This window comes from Hyperoodon ampullatus (assembly GCF_949752795.1).
Source record: "Hyperoodon ampullatus genome assembly, chromosome: 7".
In the NCBI taxonomy this organism is placed as follows: Eukaryota; Metazoa; Chordata; class Mammalia; order Artiodactyla; family Ziphiidae; genus Hyperoodon; species Hyperoodon ampullatus.
This window is the reverse complement of record NC_136920.1, coordinates 2,875,058-2,887,558: the sequence shown is the minus strand read 5'-3', so window position 1 is coordinate 2,887,558 and position 12,501 is coordinate 2,875,058. Positions and strand designations below refer to the sequence as shown.

Here is a 12,501-nt window from a genome sequence, read left to right as displayed (position 1 = left end):
GCAGCACCGAGGCCAGTAGGAGTCACAGCTGCCCCAGAAGTGCTCGTTCCTCTGCACACAAGGTCCCCAGCTCTGCTGCTTCTGCGTCTCACTTAGCTTGCGGCTGCCTCTGCTGTCTGCCCCATCTCCTCCACTCTCTCTGCCAGCTCTCCTGCTGAACACGCCCTCCTCCCTGTCCTGGGTCCCCTGACCTGGAGAGGCCTGTGTATGGGCCCAGGGGGGAGTGTCCTAAGGGGCAGGCATGGTTGCTCTTGGGGACATTGCTGAGTCCTTGGGTCCGACCCCCAAGTCTGACCAACCAAAGAAGCATGAGGGGCTGTGGCTGCTGTGTTCACGGCCACCTTTATTCCCATTGCTGGCTGTCCCGAGGCACTGCTGGGCTACAGCCAGTGCCACCTCTGCCAGTGTGACCTGGCCACCACCCCATGCATCAGAGCAGCCTCAAGCCCTGCCCCACCCCCTGCCCTGCAGAAGCCAATTCCCCAGCCGCAAGCCCCTGTCCCCTCCCCCGTGGCCCAGGCCTTCAAGTTGCACGTGGATGGGGCTCCAGCGAGAGCCCCTGGGCCATCATCAACCTTCTCCTCCAGGCCAGCTGGCGAGCAGCCCTGAGCTGAGCCCTTCCCTCGGAGGCGGGTCACATCGCATTCTCCTTCTCCAAGGGAGGCTTCGCCTACGGGCCCAGGAAGTCCTCCTTTCGGTAGCCCTTCTGCAGTGGAGAGGGGCCTGGAGTCAGGGCGCTGCTGCTCCACATCCCGTCCCCCTGGGTGTGCCGGAAGTGGGCCCCTGGTCTTACGGGTGCCCTGGGCCACGTGGGTTTCCATGTCCTTCCCTGCCGTCCTGTGCCCACGTCCCACACTCACAGCCCCGCCTGCCCTGGACCGTGGGAACATACCGCCCGGAAGTCTCGGTGGAGCTTGCTGTACTGCCACAGGTTGGCCAAGAGGCTGGAGGCTGCCCGGGAGGACTTCTCACTGTCAGGGCTGGGGCGGGGGTAGAGGGCAGGGGTCAGTGGGGTGACGGGCTTGGCCAGAAGGCAGGGCAAGCTGGGGGGGCAGGGTGGGCACGGGGCTCGGGCCCTGACCTGTCCCGCTTCTTCTTGATGAAGAACAGCTTGTGGAGCCCGTCGAAGTAGAGCAGGTCTCGGGCGGCCACGGGACTGGCCACCACCAAGTTGTTGAGGACGGCTATGATGTTCACCAGCACATCGGCGGGGGGAGTGCACTCAGCCGGGCTGCCAGGCAGCTTCTCGATCAGGTGGCTCACCACCTTGGTGGCTGCCAGCAGGTTGGGGCGGTCAGTCTCCATTGCCCGCCCCCTGCCCCGCCCCCTCGGCACCCGCCATCCCCTGCTCCCCCAGGGAGCTGGTGCGCCTGTCTGTCCACCAGCTCTGGCTTCCCAGAAGCGGGCCGGAGGAGCAGCAGCACAGGCAGAGTCCAGGCCCGCGCCCGGCCCCCAGGGGAGGCAGAACCCAGGCTTCGGGACGGCTGGACTCACACAGCTCATCCTTGTTTCTGGCGTTCCGAGACAGGTTTCGGATGAGGCCGGTCAGTGAGCGCAGCTGGTGGTGGTCAGCGGTCCGAACTCGGTCCAGCAGCGGGTTCAGGATGCGTTCCTGCTCCAGAGCCAGCCGGCTCAGCACGCCCGCCCACTGCCGGCAGGAGAGGGGCTGGTGAGAACGGTGCTGGCGCCCCGTGGAGGCCCCAGGTCTGCTCCCTCCTGGCCCAGCCCTCCCGGCACCTTCCTTAAACTCAGTGCAGACCCCGGGGGCCGGAGGTGGCATCCGCCAGCCGCATCCCGCCTGCCTTCCTCTCTCGCTCTGAAGTTCTGGCCCCCCGATGCACCGTAAAGTCCGGGAGAGCAGGCTCCTGTCCCCTGTTCACCCCTTGTGTCCCCAGTGCCTCGCGCCCCAGTGCGTGGCCAGGTGTGGTCCCAGGCCACCTCACCCTGCGGTCGCCTGCGGTGATGTTCTGCAGCGCGCCGGCTGCCGCTTCCGTCGTGTGCCGGTTGAGCTCACAGCGCTGCAGCAGCCGGTTGTACAGCGCCACGACCTGGGGGCTCCACAGCCACTCCAGGCCCTTGGGGTCCTTAGACACCTCGGCGAAGGTGAGCGCGTCGGCCGTGAGGGACAGCTGGGCAGGAGGGCGTGGAGGGTCAGCCGAGGTCACCCGGGATCCCTGCTTCCGCCTGCCCCCCTGCCCAGGCCCGCACCCACCTCTCGGAGCCGCCGGCTCTGTGGCGTGAAGCAGCCCACTGCCTCGCCTGGCAGCGCCCCTGCCGTATCCCGGCGGCCTCGGCCCTCCAGCCGCTGCAGGGCCGACGGTGGCATCTCGTCGTACAGGCGGTAGGACAGGTTCCTGAGCACGCACACGGCGTTCTCCACGCTCTGTGGAAAGAGGGCAGACCTTGGTCAGAGCAGGCTGGAGCCCCTCGGGCCCCGGGGCGCTGGCTGACCCTCACCTTGTCCTCGCACTTGCCCACGTCCAGGGCATGGTTGATATAGGTGACCAGGGAGTCCACCAGCCCGTGGCACTCACGCATCTTCTGGCGAGTGGCCTGGGAGGCCGAGCTGAGGTTCCTTTGGATGGAGGTAGATCAGAGACCCCCGCTGGGACCGCAGGCAGAGCCCACCCCACAGGGACCCACCCAAGGCTGAGATCCTGAGCACCAACCCCCTCGTCCCCCGAGCTGAGCTCTGCCCCTCGGCACCTCCACGTGCCCATCCCCCATCCACTTCTCAAAGTGTCCGGGGCTCCGGGGAGGTTATAAATATCAGATCAAATCCCTGATTTAAAGAAATCTGAGCCTGCAGCCCCCAGTCTGTTGACATCTGGCCGGGGGCCACACCTGGCGGCCCGTTCCACTCCCGCGTCAGCGCCTCTGCCTCGCTGTCCACTTCTCCCAGACACGCCCCCCACCCCGGCGGCCCCGCCTTGCCATTCAGACCTCAGAGCCTAACGCCCCTTCTCTGGGCCTCCCCTGCCTGCTGCCCGTCGCACCTGAGGAAGCCCGTGGCGTTGTAGAAGATCTCCGCTTCCGAGGCATTCTGCTGGGTGAGGGGCGGTCCCCCGGCCCCTGAGAAGGGGCCCAGCACCAGGTCTGTGAGCTGCTCCAGCGTGTCTCGGGCCAGGCGGTCCTTCAGGTGGTCACTGGAGGACAAGTTCCACAGGATCCCTGTGGCAGGTGGGCCGAGGCCGTGGTCAGGGACGGCCCTCCAGCCCCTCCGCCTCTTCCGGGGATGGTACCCAGAGCCCTGCCTGGCGCTTCGAGCCTCACCCAAGAGCCTCGCTGGGGAGAGCCTGAGTGTGACGTGTAGGGTCACGGGGCTGCAACAGCGCAGAGAGGAGGACGTGTGGGGACACGGGGCCCGGGGCCGGAGTCCAGCTCCAAAGAGACATGCCACAGGGATGGCCGTGGGGACCGAGGGAAGGGGGGCAGAGCGGCGGCTGGGGAGCAGGGCCACCTGTGACATTCTTGCGCAGCTCGTCGTCCTGCTCACGCAGCGAACGCAGCAGCTCGAAGATGCCGTTCTCCTCCACCAGGGCCAGCTTGTTGTCCGCGTTGTCGTAGACAAGGTTGCGCATGGCGCCTGTGGCGTGGCGCTGCACCTCCTGGTTGGCGTGGTTGAAGAGCTGCACCAGCCTAGCCACAGCCTGCAGGCTGCGGGCCTGTGGGCATAGCCACACGGGTGTTAGCGCTTGTGCACACGCTGCATAGGTATGTGTAAACGTATGCAGGTGTATATGGATGTGTGAGTACATAGGCAGGTGTATGGAGATGTGTGCAGGTGTGTGCAGAGGTGTGCAGAAACATGCAGATGTGTGCAACTGTGTGCAGGTATGTGCAGGTATATAGAGACGTGTGCATACACATACAGGTGTATGGAGGTGTATGCAGGTGTGTGAAGATGTGTGCAAATGTGTGCAGAAGCCTGCAGGTGTATAGAGACGTGTGCATACTCATGCAGGTGTATGGAGATGTGTGCAGATGCATGCAAAGGTGTGCAAAGGTGTGCAGGTGTGTGCAGGTACATAGAGACATGTGCATAGGCATACAGATGTATGGAGATGTATGCAGGTGTGTGAAGATGTGTGCAAATGTGTGCAGAAGCCTGCAGGTGTATAGAGACGTGTGCATACTCATGCAGGTGTATGGGGATGTGTGCCGAGGTGTGCAGATGCGTGCAAATGTGTGCAGAAGCGTGGTGTGTGCAGGTGTATTCAGATTTGTGCAAGTCAGTCCCTCCTGCTCCTCCTCTGCTGAGGAGGCCCTGGGCAGATGGGGTCTGCCCAGGCAGCTTGGGGATCAGTGAGGGGTGGTCAGGGACCAGACAGAGGACAGTGAGTGAAGGGGGGCCCATGAGGGTGGTAAGCAGGGGTGGTCACCTGCTTCTTGGCTGCTGTGTCACTGTAGCACTTGTGCTGAATGTAGGCTGCTCCCAGCACCTGCAGGTTGGGATCTGAGGCCATGAGGTACTTGACTGCCGAGGGCAGGTCAATGTCATCAAAGCTGCAGAGAAAAGAGACAGGTCAGGCTGAGCCTGGGGACAGACCAGGGTTATGGCAGAAGCCCTCTCCCCAAGCCAGGCCCAGCTCACCCGCTGCTGAGCCTCTGCAAAGTGCGGTGGCCACCGTAGCTGTCCAGCCCACGCGTGTCCGGCAGGTGGCCCGAGTCGCCCAGGCTGAGGCTGAGGCTGCGCACAGATGGCGCCTGGGTCACGGGCTCCAGGACGCCCCCTGGCACTCCCCCAGCCCCCACACGGCTGCGGTGGCCGCCCTGGAACCGCTGCAGGGTCCGCATGGCGGGGGCACGGATGATCCGGCTGGGCGGCTCCTCGGCAGCCTCCGGCCAGCCCAGGCCCCCAGCCCGGCTAGAGCTGGAGCTGGCCTGGCGCTCAGAGGCAGAGGCCCTGTAGGCGGAGGTGGCCGCCGGCTCCAGCCACTCCTCCACCACTCCGTAGCGGTCATCCGGGCCCCCGGCCCCCAGGCTGAGTGAGCGCAGGGACAAGGTGTCGTGATCCGCCCGGCTCCCCACCCCGCCACGCTCGTGGAAGGACGTAGGCCGGGTGGGCGGGGGCGCGGCGGGCCGGGCACCCCCATACCCTGCGGCTCCAAGGGCACTGCCCCCGCTCTGGGCTGAGCTCAGCCTTCGACCGGAGCTCAGGTCCATGACTGAGCGGGAGGACCAGGAGACAGGGCCGTAGGTGGGCCTGGCGATGCGCCGGAAGGTCTGTGGGGCAGAGAGGGGCGGGCAGTGAGGGCCGCTGGGCTTCCTGACGCTGGAGTCCCCAGAGCCCCCAGAACCTCCCTCACGGGACTCCAGGCTGTCACTCACCGAGGTGTCCCCGCTCCGGCCCTGGGAGCGGGAGCTGAAACCGGCCTGCAAGGTGTGGTACTGAGCCCGGCACGCGCCTGCAGACAGGGACAGAGCAGCCTGGCTGGGCCAATGGCAAGGCACTGGCCTCCTGCCTCCCTTCCTGCCCTGAGCCCTGGTGGGGAGGCCAGTGGACTCTGGGGCAGGTGCCTTGGCTGCTGGCCCCTGCCGTCGCCTTGTCATCCCTCCCACAGCCCCCGTCCCTTCCAGCTGTGCACCTCAGCGGGGGACGGATGTGCTCACCCTGCTGACTTCCCGGCTACCTAGTGTGCCAGGGCCTCCTTCCTCAGCTCCCCGATCCCTGCCGGGGCACAACGCCTGGCCACCGCCCCCAAGGAAGCCACACTGACCTCCTGGGAGCCCATCCTGTGCTGTTGGTCACTCGCCGCAGACACACAGTCTCCCGAGCCACACCCACCCTTAGCCACACACAAACCGGGGGCACCGGCGCCAGCCCACCTGCATGGCAAGTGGACAGACGGGCAGGTGGGTGGAGGGTGGAGGGTGGAGACATGGGGGGAGGGCGGGTTGGACCATTGGAAGGATGGGTGGTTGGAGGAACAGACCGACCGGTGTGTGAAGGGGTATCTAAGCCGGGAGGATGGAGGGACGGATGGATGCTGAAGGGACAACTGCATGAATATGTGGATGACAGGTGGCACGGTGTGGTTGGTCAGGTGTATAGGAAGAGCTGAGAACACCCGGAGAAGAGTTGGGCAAAGGTCAAACCAAGGCAGAGCAGTGGGAACAGACTGGGGGGGCATCACCTGGGCAATGCCAGGGGCGGGGTCTTTGGGTGGGGAGGGTATTCCTGGAGTGGTCAGCCTCTGCTGGAGTCCCTGCTGTGGCCACATCTGGAGGGGGAAGAGTCCCATCCCCCGAAGGCCAGGGTAGAGTGACTTGGCTGAAGGGATTCAGGGTGAGGGTGAAGGGAAGGGGGGGCCTTGGACCCTCCCACAACCTCTGCCTCAGTTAGGTCTGGGGGGACTCCCCCACCCAGCACGCTCCCCAGACAGGCCCTGGTTGATGAGGCTTCTGGGCAGGGGCTATTAACCCTTTGACGCTAGTGAGGCCCAGCCTTGGGGGGGGCACGGCCCCCTCCCCCAAATTATAATCCTCTTTCCCCTAATTGTCAGGGTAGCCAGGGTGGTAATTAACCCCTCCCTGCTCCCTCCTCTACCCCGTGACCCCTGGGCACCCAACTTGGCCACCAGCAAGGCTGAGGCCCAGGGAGGGGAGGATGCAGGAATCCAGGCAGCCCTGGCGGCCCCTGTACTGGCTGACCCGCTTATCCCCCGACCAGCAGCTGGCGGCCAGCACTGGGAAAGGCCCTCTGAAGGTCACGCGAGCCACTGTGGAGCGGGGTCTTGACCCCTGACATCCTGGAGGCTCCTCTTACTGTCTGACCTTGGTTCCTCTGGCTGCAGCTGGCAAGGGAGGAAATTTCTAGAAGTGCCCTGAACTTGCGCACACTCATGCACACGCACACACACACTCACGTACACCCGTGCACGTGCCCCATGCACAAACCGGGGTTCCTACACAGGGGGCTGCCTGGCCCCGAGGGGCGTTCCCCCACCCGCTACTCCCACGGTGAGTAGCCGGGTCACCCCAGCAGGGCCCCCCCACCCCGCAATCCCGCAGGGAGACCCTGGCCCAGACAGGCCGTGGCTCTCCTCCAGGAGTTCCAGACCCCGCCCCTCACCTTTCTGTCTGCTCATTCCCGTGGGGCATGGGGGCTGGACGCTAGAGTCTGGGCGTCTGTGTCTCTGTGTTTGTGTCTCCAGGGGAGTGACGTGTGTGTGTCTGCGTGTCTCTGAGACCGTGTGTGAGCCCCTGGGATGTGGGACCGGACGCGTGCGTGTTCCGGGTTTGCCCGCAGAGACGGACCCGGCCGGCCACGTGCCACTTCTCCCGTGCCCCCCCCTGGGGGGGATGGGAGGCTCAGGGCCCGGTGGGCAGGTGAGGCCCAACCCGACTGGCAGGGAGGACCCCGGGGTCCCTGCCAGGAGATGGAGGCCTCACCCCTGGCTTCTCCTACGCCTGGAGGGGTAGGGTGGTGACTCAAGGCGGGCCTGGGTGAGTCAGGGAGCTGAGTCCGGAGTGGCCCCACCGCGGCCTCTGGCCCTCACACCACCACGCCCACCGGGGCCACCTCCACCCACCACCCACCGTGGGCACCCGGCCAGCGTCTGCCTACCTGTGGCCGCCCTGGCCGCGCCGTCGGGCTGGGCCGGCCCGTTCTGCCAAGGCTGCTGACCCAGCTGCAGGAGGCGAGCGCGGACCTGCTCCTGGACACGAGCTGCACGCAGCCTCTCGGCCTCCGGCCCTTCGGTGCCCCGGCGGTCCAGCTGCAGGTCCGAGGGCAGCGCCAGGGAGCACACACCCATCTCGGGCTGCAGGGCCGACAGCAGGAAGTTACCGTCCTGCATGGCGGCGGGCACGGGGGCCGGATCTGCCTGGCCTGGGCCCGGTCGCCACCTCCAGCGCGATTTGTCTCTGCTGTCTCTTCCCGCGCGGCCCTGTCCCTGAAGTCCCTCCCCGCTGGCCTCACCCAGGGCTGGCCCGGAGACCGACGCCGCCCAGCCCTGAGCTCAGCTAGGGGCGGGGACACCTGGGCCAGGTGGGAGGGAGGGGCTACCGCCCGCTTAAGGTGGAATTTGGGCGGAAGAACAGGCCCTGCGTGTTCCCCCTCCTGCCCATCCCAGGACAGGGCAGAAGGGGTCCGGGCCCTTCTTTGTTCCCAGCCTGTCCTTTGGGATAGGCCACAGCTGCTCCTTTGGGCCTACTGTTCCGAGCATTAGGGAAAGGTGGAGGGAGGCCACCTCGGGGAGTCTGAGGGTGGGAGCTCCCCCTCCCTGGGGAGCTGGGGGCTCCAGCTAACTCCAAGGACCAGGCACTGCAGCCATGAGGTTGGAGTGAGGCCTAGCAGGGGTCAGGTGCTAAGGGACAGAGTTGAGGATAAAAGGCTTGGAGTGGAGCTTTAGGGTGGAAGGGGGGGCTCTATGAGGCCCTCGTCCCTGGTCCTTGGTGCCCAAGAGACCCCAGAAGCAAGAGGCGAGACGGGCCCACCCCAGGCTCATGACCCTCCAGATCTCCATCCTGCAGACTCTGGAAGTGCCCCCAGCCCCCCGCCTCTGCAGAGGCCTCCAAAGGGCTGGCTCGCCCTCCTGGGCTCCCGCCCCCCACCAGGCTGTGGAGGTGGGAGGCCTCTTCCAACCCATGAGTCAAGGCTCAGCTCAGCAGAGGCAGGCGGGGCTGCCCCAGGGGGTTGACTCAGAGGGGCCCTCCTGCCCTGGCTGGGGGCACAGGATCTGACGTGCTCCAGGGAGAACCAGGAGTCCAGGCAAGCAGGGTCGGAGTTGTGTGGGGAGGGAGGCCCAGCAGTCGGAGGTGGGGGCGGCAGGGCCAGGCTTAGCAGCGCTCGTCCCAAGATGGTCTCCCTGGAGCGCCACTGCCAGCTGGACCAGCACGCTCCAAGGCCTCCCGTGTAGGCCTGGCTTGGATCCAGGACAGGCCCCTGGCGGACTGAGTCGGGGCTGAGCCCAGGAGGGCCGGAGTCCTGCGGGCTGAGTGGCCTCATGTACCTCCCTGGGTTCCCCTGGAAAAGTCGCCCTGGGGCCACGCTCACAGGCCTTCTCTCCCATGGGAGGCCCTGGTCCCAGGCCCTGGCCCCCCTGAAGGCAGGGGACGTGAGCCCAGGTGGGAATGGTGGCTGGGGGCAGTGGCCTGGGGGCGAGGCGGGGTCAGGGTCAGAAGGCAGCCCTAGGGGTGAGGTCAGGGCTGGGGAGGGGACTGGGAGTGGGAGTCAGAGGTCAACGTTGGGGGTGAGAGAGGGAGGGGAGGGTCCCCGGAAAGGACACGGTGAACCCTGGGGTGGAGCCTCCCGGCACAGGGAATGTGCACAGTGGGCGACCTACCCTGCTGGTGGTCCAGATACTGCCGGCCCCCGGGCCCATCCCAGAGGCCTCTGCTGCCGGCTGAGGAGTCCTGGGCTGCATCCCGGGCCCAGCACTGCCGTCAGGGCCTCAGTGTGGGACGGGACTGCTGGGGCACCGGGAGGGCGGGGTGGGAACGCCCGCACGCTCAGCGAGCTCATCAGACCGGTTGCTTCCCTGAGAGACGTGTTTTGTGTGGAAAAATCCCGGGATACAAGTTTGTACAGCGCTGAGCGCGCCTGGAGGCCCGCCCTTCACTCGAGTCTGCCTGGGCCCACCTGGCAGGGCAGCAGGCCTCGAGGGGCAGACTGCAGGTGGGGTCCAGAGGCCCTGGGTGGTGGGACAGGGCCGCAGAGGGATGGACGGGGCTTTAGTGGGGTCGGAGCCACGGGATGGAGAGGAGGCGCCAGGCAGATACCCCCTAGGTCCGGTTTTCCACAGCTTGCAGGGTCCTCAGTGCCAGTTCTGCGGGGCTTCCCCCTCCTCTTGGCGGGGAGGGCTGCGGGGGCCCCCAGGCTGTGCAGCGCCTCCCTGAGGACCTGTGGACCCCTCCACCTCCCCACCTTGGATCTCCTGCCTTTGTGGCTCAGTGTCCAGGGAAACCCTGGGGATCCCGGGTGAGACTTCTCTAACCACTGCAGGGCCTGAGGGACTGGCTGTGGCTTGAAACCTGTGTCCACCGGAAGCTCAGAGCCCAGTCCAGCCCCTGTGGCCACGTCCTCCCTGAGAGCCCCCGCTTCCTGGAGCCAGTGTGTAGGGAGAGAGCACGAGAAGGATTCTGTGCCGGCTTAAGGGTGAACTTCCTGGGGGCGGGGACTCTGTGGCAGATGGGGGAAGATTCACCCAGGGAGCTTAGAAAACAGGCGGTAGGTCCTGGGAGTCTGCGTTGGTGCACTTTCGGGTTTGAGATCCCGGGACCTGAGGGCCTGCAAGGGTGAGTGATGCTCTTACTTGGGAGGTGGGGGGATGGGGGAGCCTGGACTCTGCCCTGGGGCATGGGAAGGAAGGGCTATGGGGGCCCACGAGGGGCAGGTTAGCATTTACAACCCTGACAGCTTAGAGGTCGGGCTGGGGTGATTACTGGAGGAGGGGGACCCCAGGCCGTTGTTACACAAGTCTCTGGAGGAGGTGTAGGGGATGGGGGGGCGATATGGGGTGGTTTTCAGGGACGAGGGCCAGAGCAGGGGGCGGGTGGAAGGACGGACGCCCCCCTAGTGCTGGCTTTGGTGACCCGGGAGGCACTCACTGTGAAGGCCTTGGCTAGGGGCTGCCCGGTGTGTGCGGCCGGGGCTGGAGGAGGGGTACAGAGGGCGCCCCACCCCACCTCGGTGGGGAGTCTGGAGGGGGGCTATTAGGGGGCAGGAATGGAGGAGAAAAGCTTGAAGATGTGGACAGCAAAATAATATTCCAAACAAGATTCAGGAGCGCGCTGGAGCACAGAGAAATTATAGGTAGATCGCCCGGGGCCACGGAGCCTGCAGGGGGCGTGATGGATCAGCGCTAGGTGGCGCGCCAGGCGTGAGGGCGCGGCGCGGCGCGGCGGCGGGGGCCGGGGAGATGCGGCTCTTGCTGCTCGGGCTCCAGCCGTGCGCGTCCCGGCGCTTCCTGCCAGCAAACTCGCGAACCTTCCCACGTCCCGAGGGCTGGGCTCCCGCCAAACCCAGCCCAGCCCAGCCCAGGGTTAGGGTTAGGGTTAGGGTTAGGGTCCCTCCTCCATGAAGCCTACCTGGACTTGCGCATCGGGCGCTGCCCCGGATCCCCCTGGGGCGGGGCATCCTCTGCGCCCCCTGGCGCCTCGCCCCTTTGGCGGGGAAGGTCGCCAAGGGTTACAGCCCCACCGCCACCCGTCCACCCCCTCCCCTCAGGTCGTCCGTCCACCTTACCGGTTCTGCGCTCTTCCATGCGCTCGCTGGCGCTGCTCTGGGGCAGGTGTGTGACCAAGACAGACGCAGCTTCTCGCGGGAGCGCTCCTTCTGGGGTCAGGGGGGACACAGACACAGCGGTCCGCACGCAATGATGCTGGTCTGGATGGCGGGGCAGCTGGGAGCCTCTGGGACAGAGGGGGCACCTTGCAGAGGCCCCAGAGAGGACCCTAAAGGGAACGGGGTGGCCGGAGCCCATGGTTGGGGGGGGTGCTCCAGCAGGGGAGGAGGATGAATTGACTAAGGGGGACTGGGGAGGTGGTGGCGGGTCCCCTGGTGGCCTGGACCAGGAGGGCCCCAGGGCAGGGAGGCGGAGAGAATGCTGCGTCCCGTCCCTGGAGGGGTGCGGGCTGGTGCTTCCTCCCTCCTGAGGCCTGTCTCGGGTCCTGGAGAAACTCGTCACCACTCATGGGCACTGTCTGCGAGGGCTCGGCGGTGGAGGCTGGGTGGTGGGCGCTCTGTTTGCATTCTGTCCTAATCTTCACAGGAGCGCTGGGAGGCAGAGCTGCGATGTGGCTCCGTTTTACAGACCGGCAAACAGGTTCCCCGGGCTAAATAAGTTTCCACAAGTTACGAAGCAAGTGAGGGTGTGTAGGGAAAGGTCTCCCTGAGCGGGACAGGGCTGAGCTTGGGGACTGGCGCTGGCTGGTGGGTGGGTGTCTTGGTAGTCCCCCAGCTAGGTCTGGGCCGCTTTCTCCACTGAGGTTAAGAGGGGGATTTGTTTGCCTTCCTCCCGGTGGTTTAGCTTTAGTCTTGTTCTCAAAGGGGTTCCCGCTCCCCTGGGCCCTTTCCCATCGCTGCCCGAGGAGCCCTTTGCTCTCACCATCTGCTCGGCTCCGAGAACCTGCTGTTGCCTTTTTGGCTGAACAGCATCAGAACTGGGTAACCTTTCAGGCTCCAGCTTCCTTTCCCGAAGGACCTCCGTCCCCTGGAGCTGTCAGAGCCGGCCCAACCCGGGGGCCGTGGGTGTGGTGGGGGGCAACCAGGGATCTTGTCAGTGTCTGGATTTTGGCCATTCTTATAGGTGTGTAGAGGTATCTCGTTCTTTTATCATATGCATTTCTCCGATGACACAGGATGTGCAGCATCTTTTCATGTGCTCATTTGCCATCTGTATATCTTCTCTGGGGAGGGGTCTATTAAGGTCATTTGACCATTTTGCAGTTGGGTTACTCATTTTATTGTTGAGTTTTAAGAGTTCTTTCTATATTTTGGGTAACAGTCATTTCTCAGATGTGTCGTTTGCAAATATTTTCTCCTAGTCTGTGATT

The 12,501-nt window shown here is 65.3% G+C and overlaps 1 protein-coding gene across 1 annotated transcript; it reads right to left on the bottom strand.

The window, feature by feature from the left end:
* Window positions 1–323: 323 nt before the first annotated feature.
* Window positions 324–9,371, bottom strand: PKP3 (plakophilin 3; the record flags this gene model as incomplete). Its single annotated transcript, XM_079708185.1, has 14 exons — window positions 324–706; window positions 893–980; window positions 1,082–1,274; window positions 1,495–1,648; window positions 1,944–2,129; window positions 2,213–2,383; window positions 2,458–2,575; window positions 2,997–3,171; window positions 3,461–3,665; window positions 4,383–4,506; window positions 4,595–5,226; window positions 5,332–5,408; window positions 7,571–7,766; window positions 9,291–9,371. The coding sequence occupies 14 exons, from the start codon at window positions 9,369–9,371 to the stop codon at window positions 671–673; spliced, it is 2,436 nt and encodes an 811-aa protein (XP_079564311.1). The 3' UTR covers window positions 324–670.
* Between the last annotated feature and the right edge of the window lie 3,130 nt (window positions 9,372–12,501).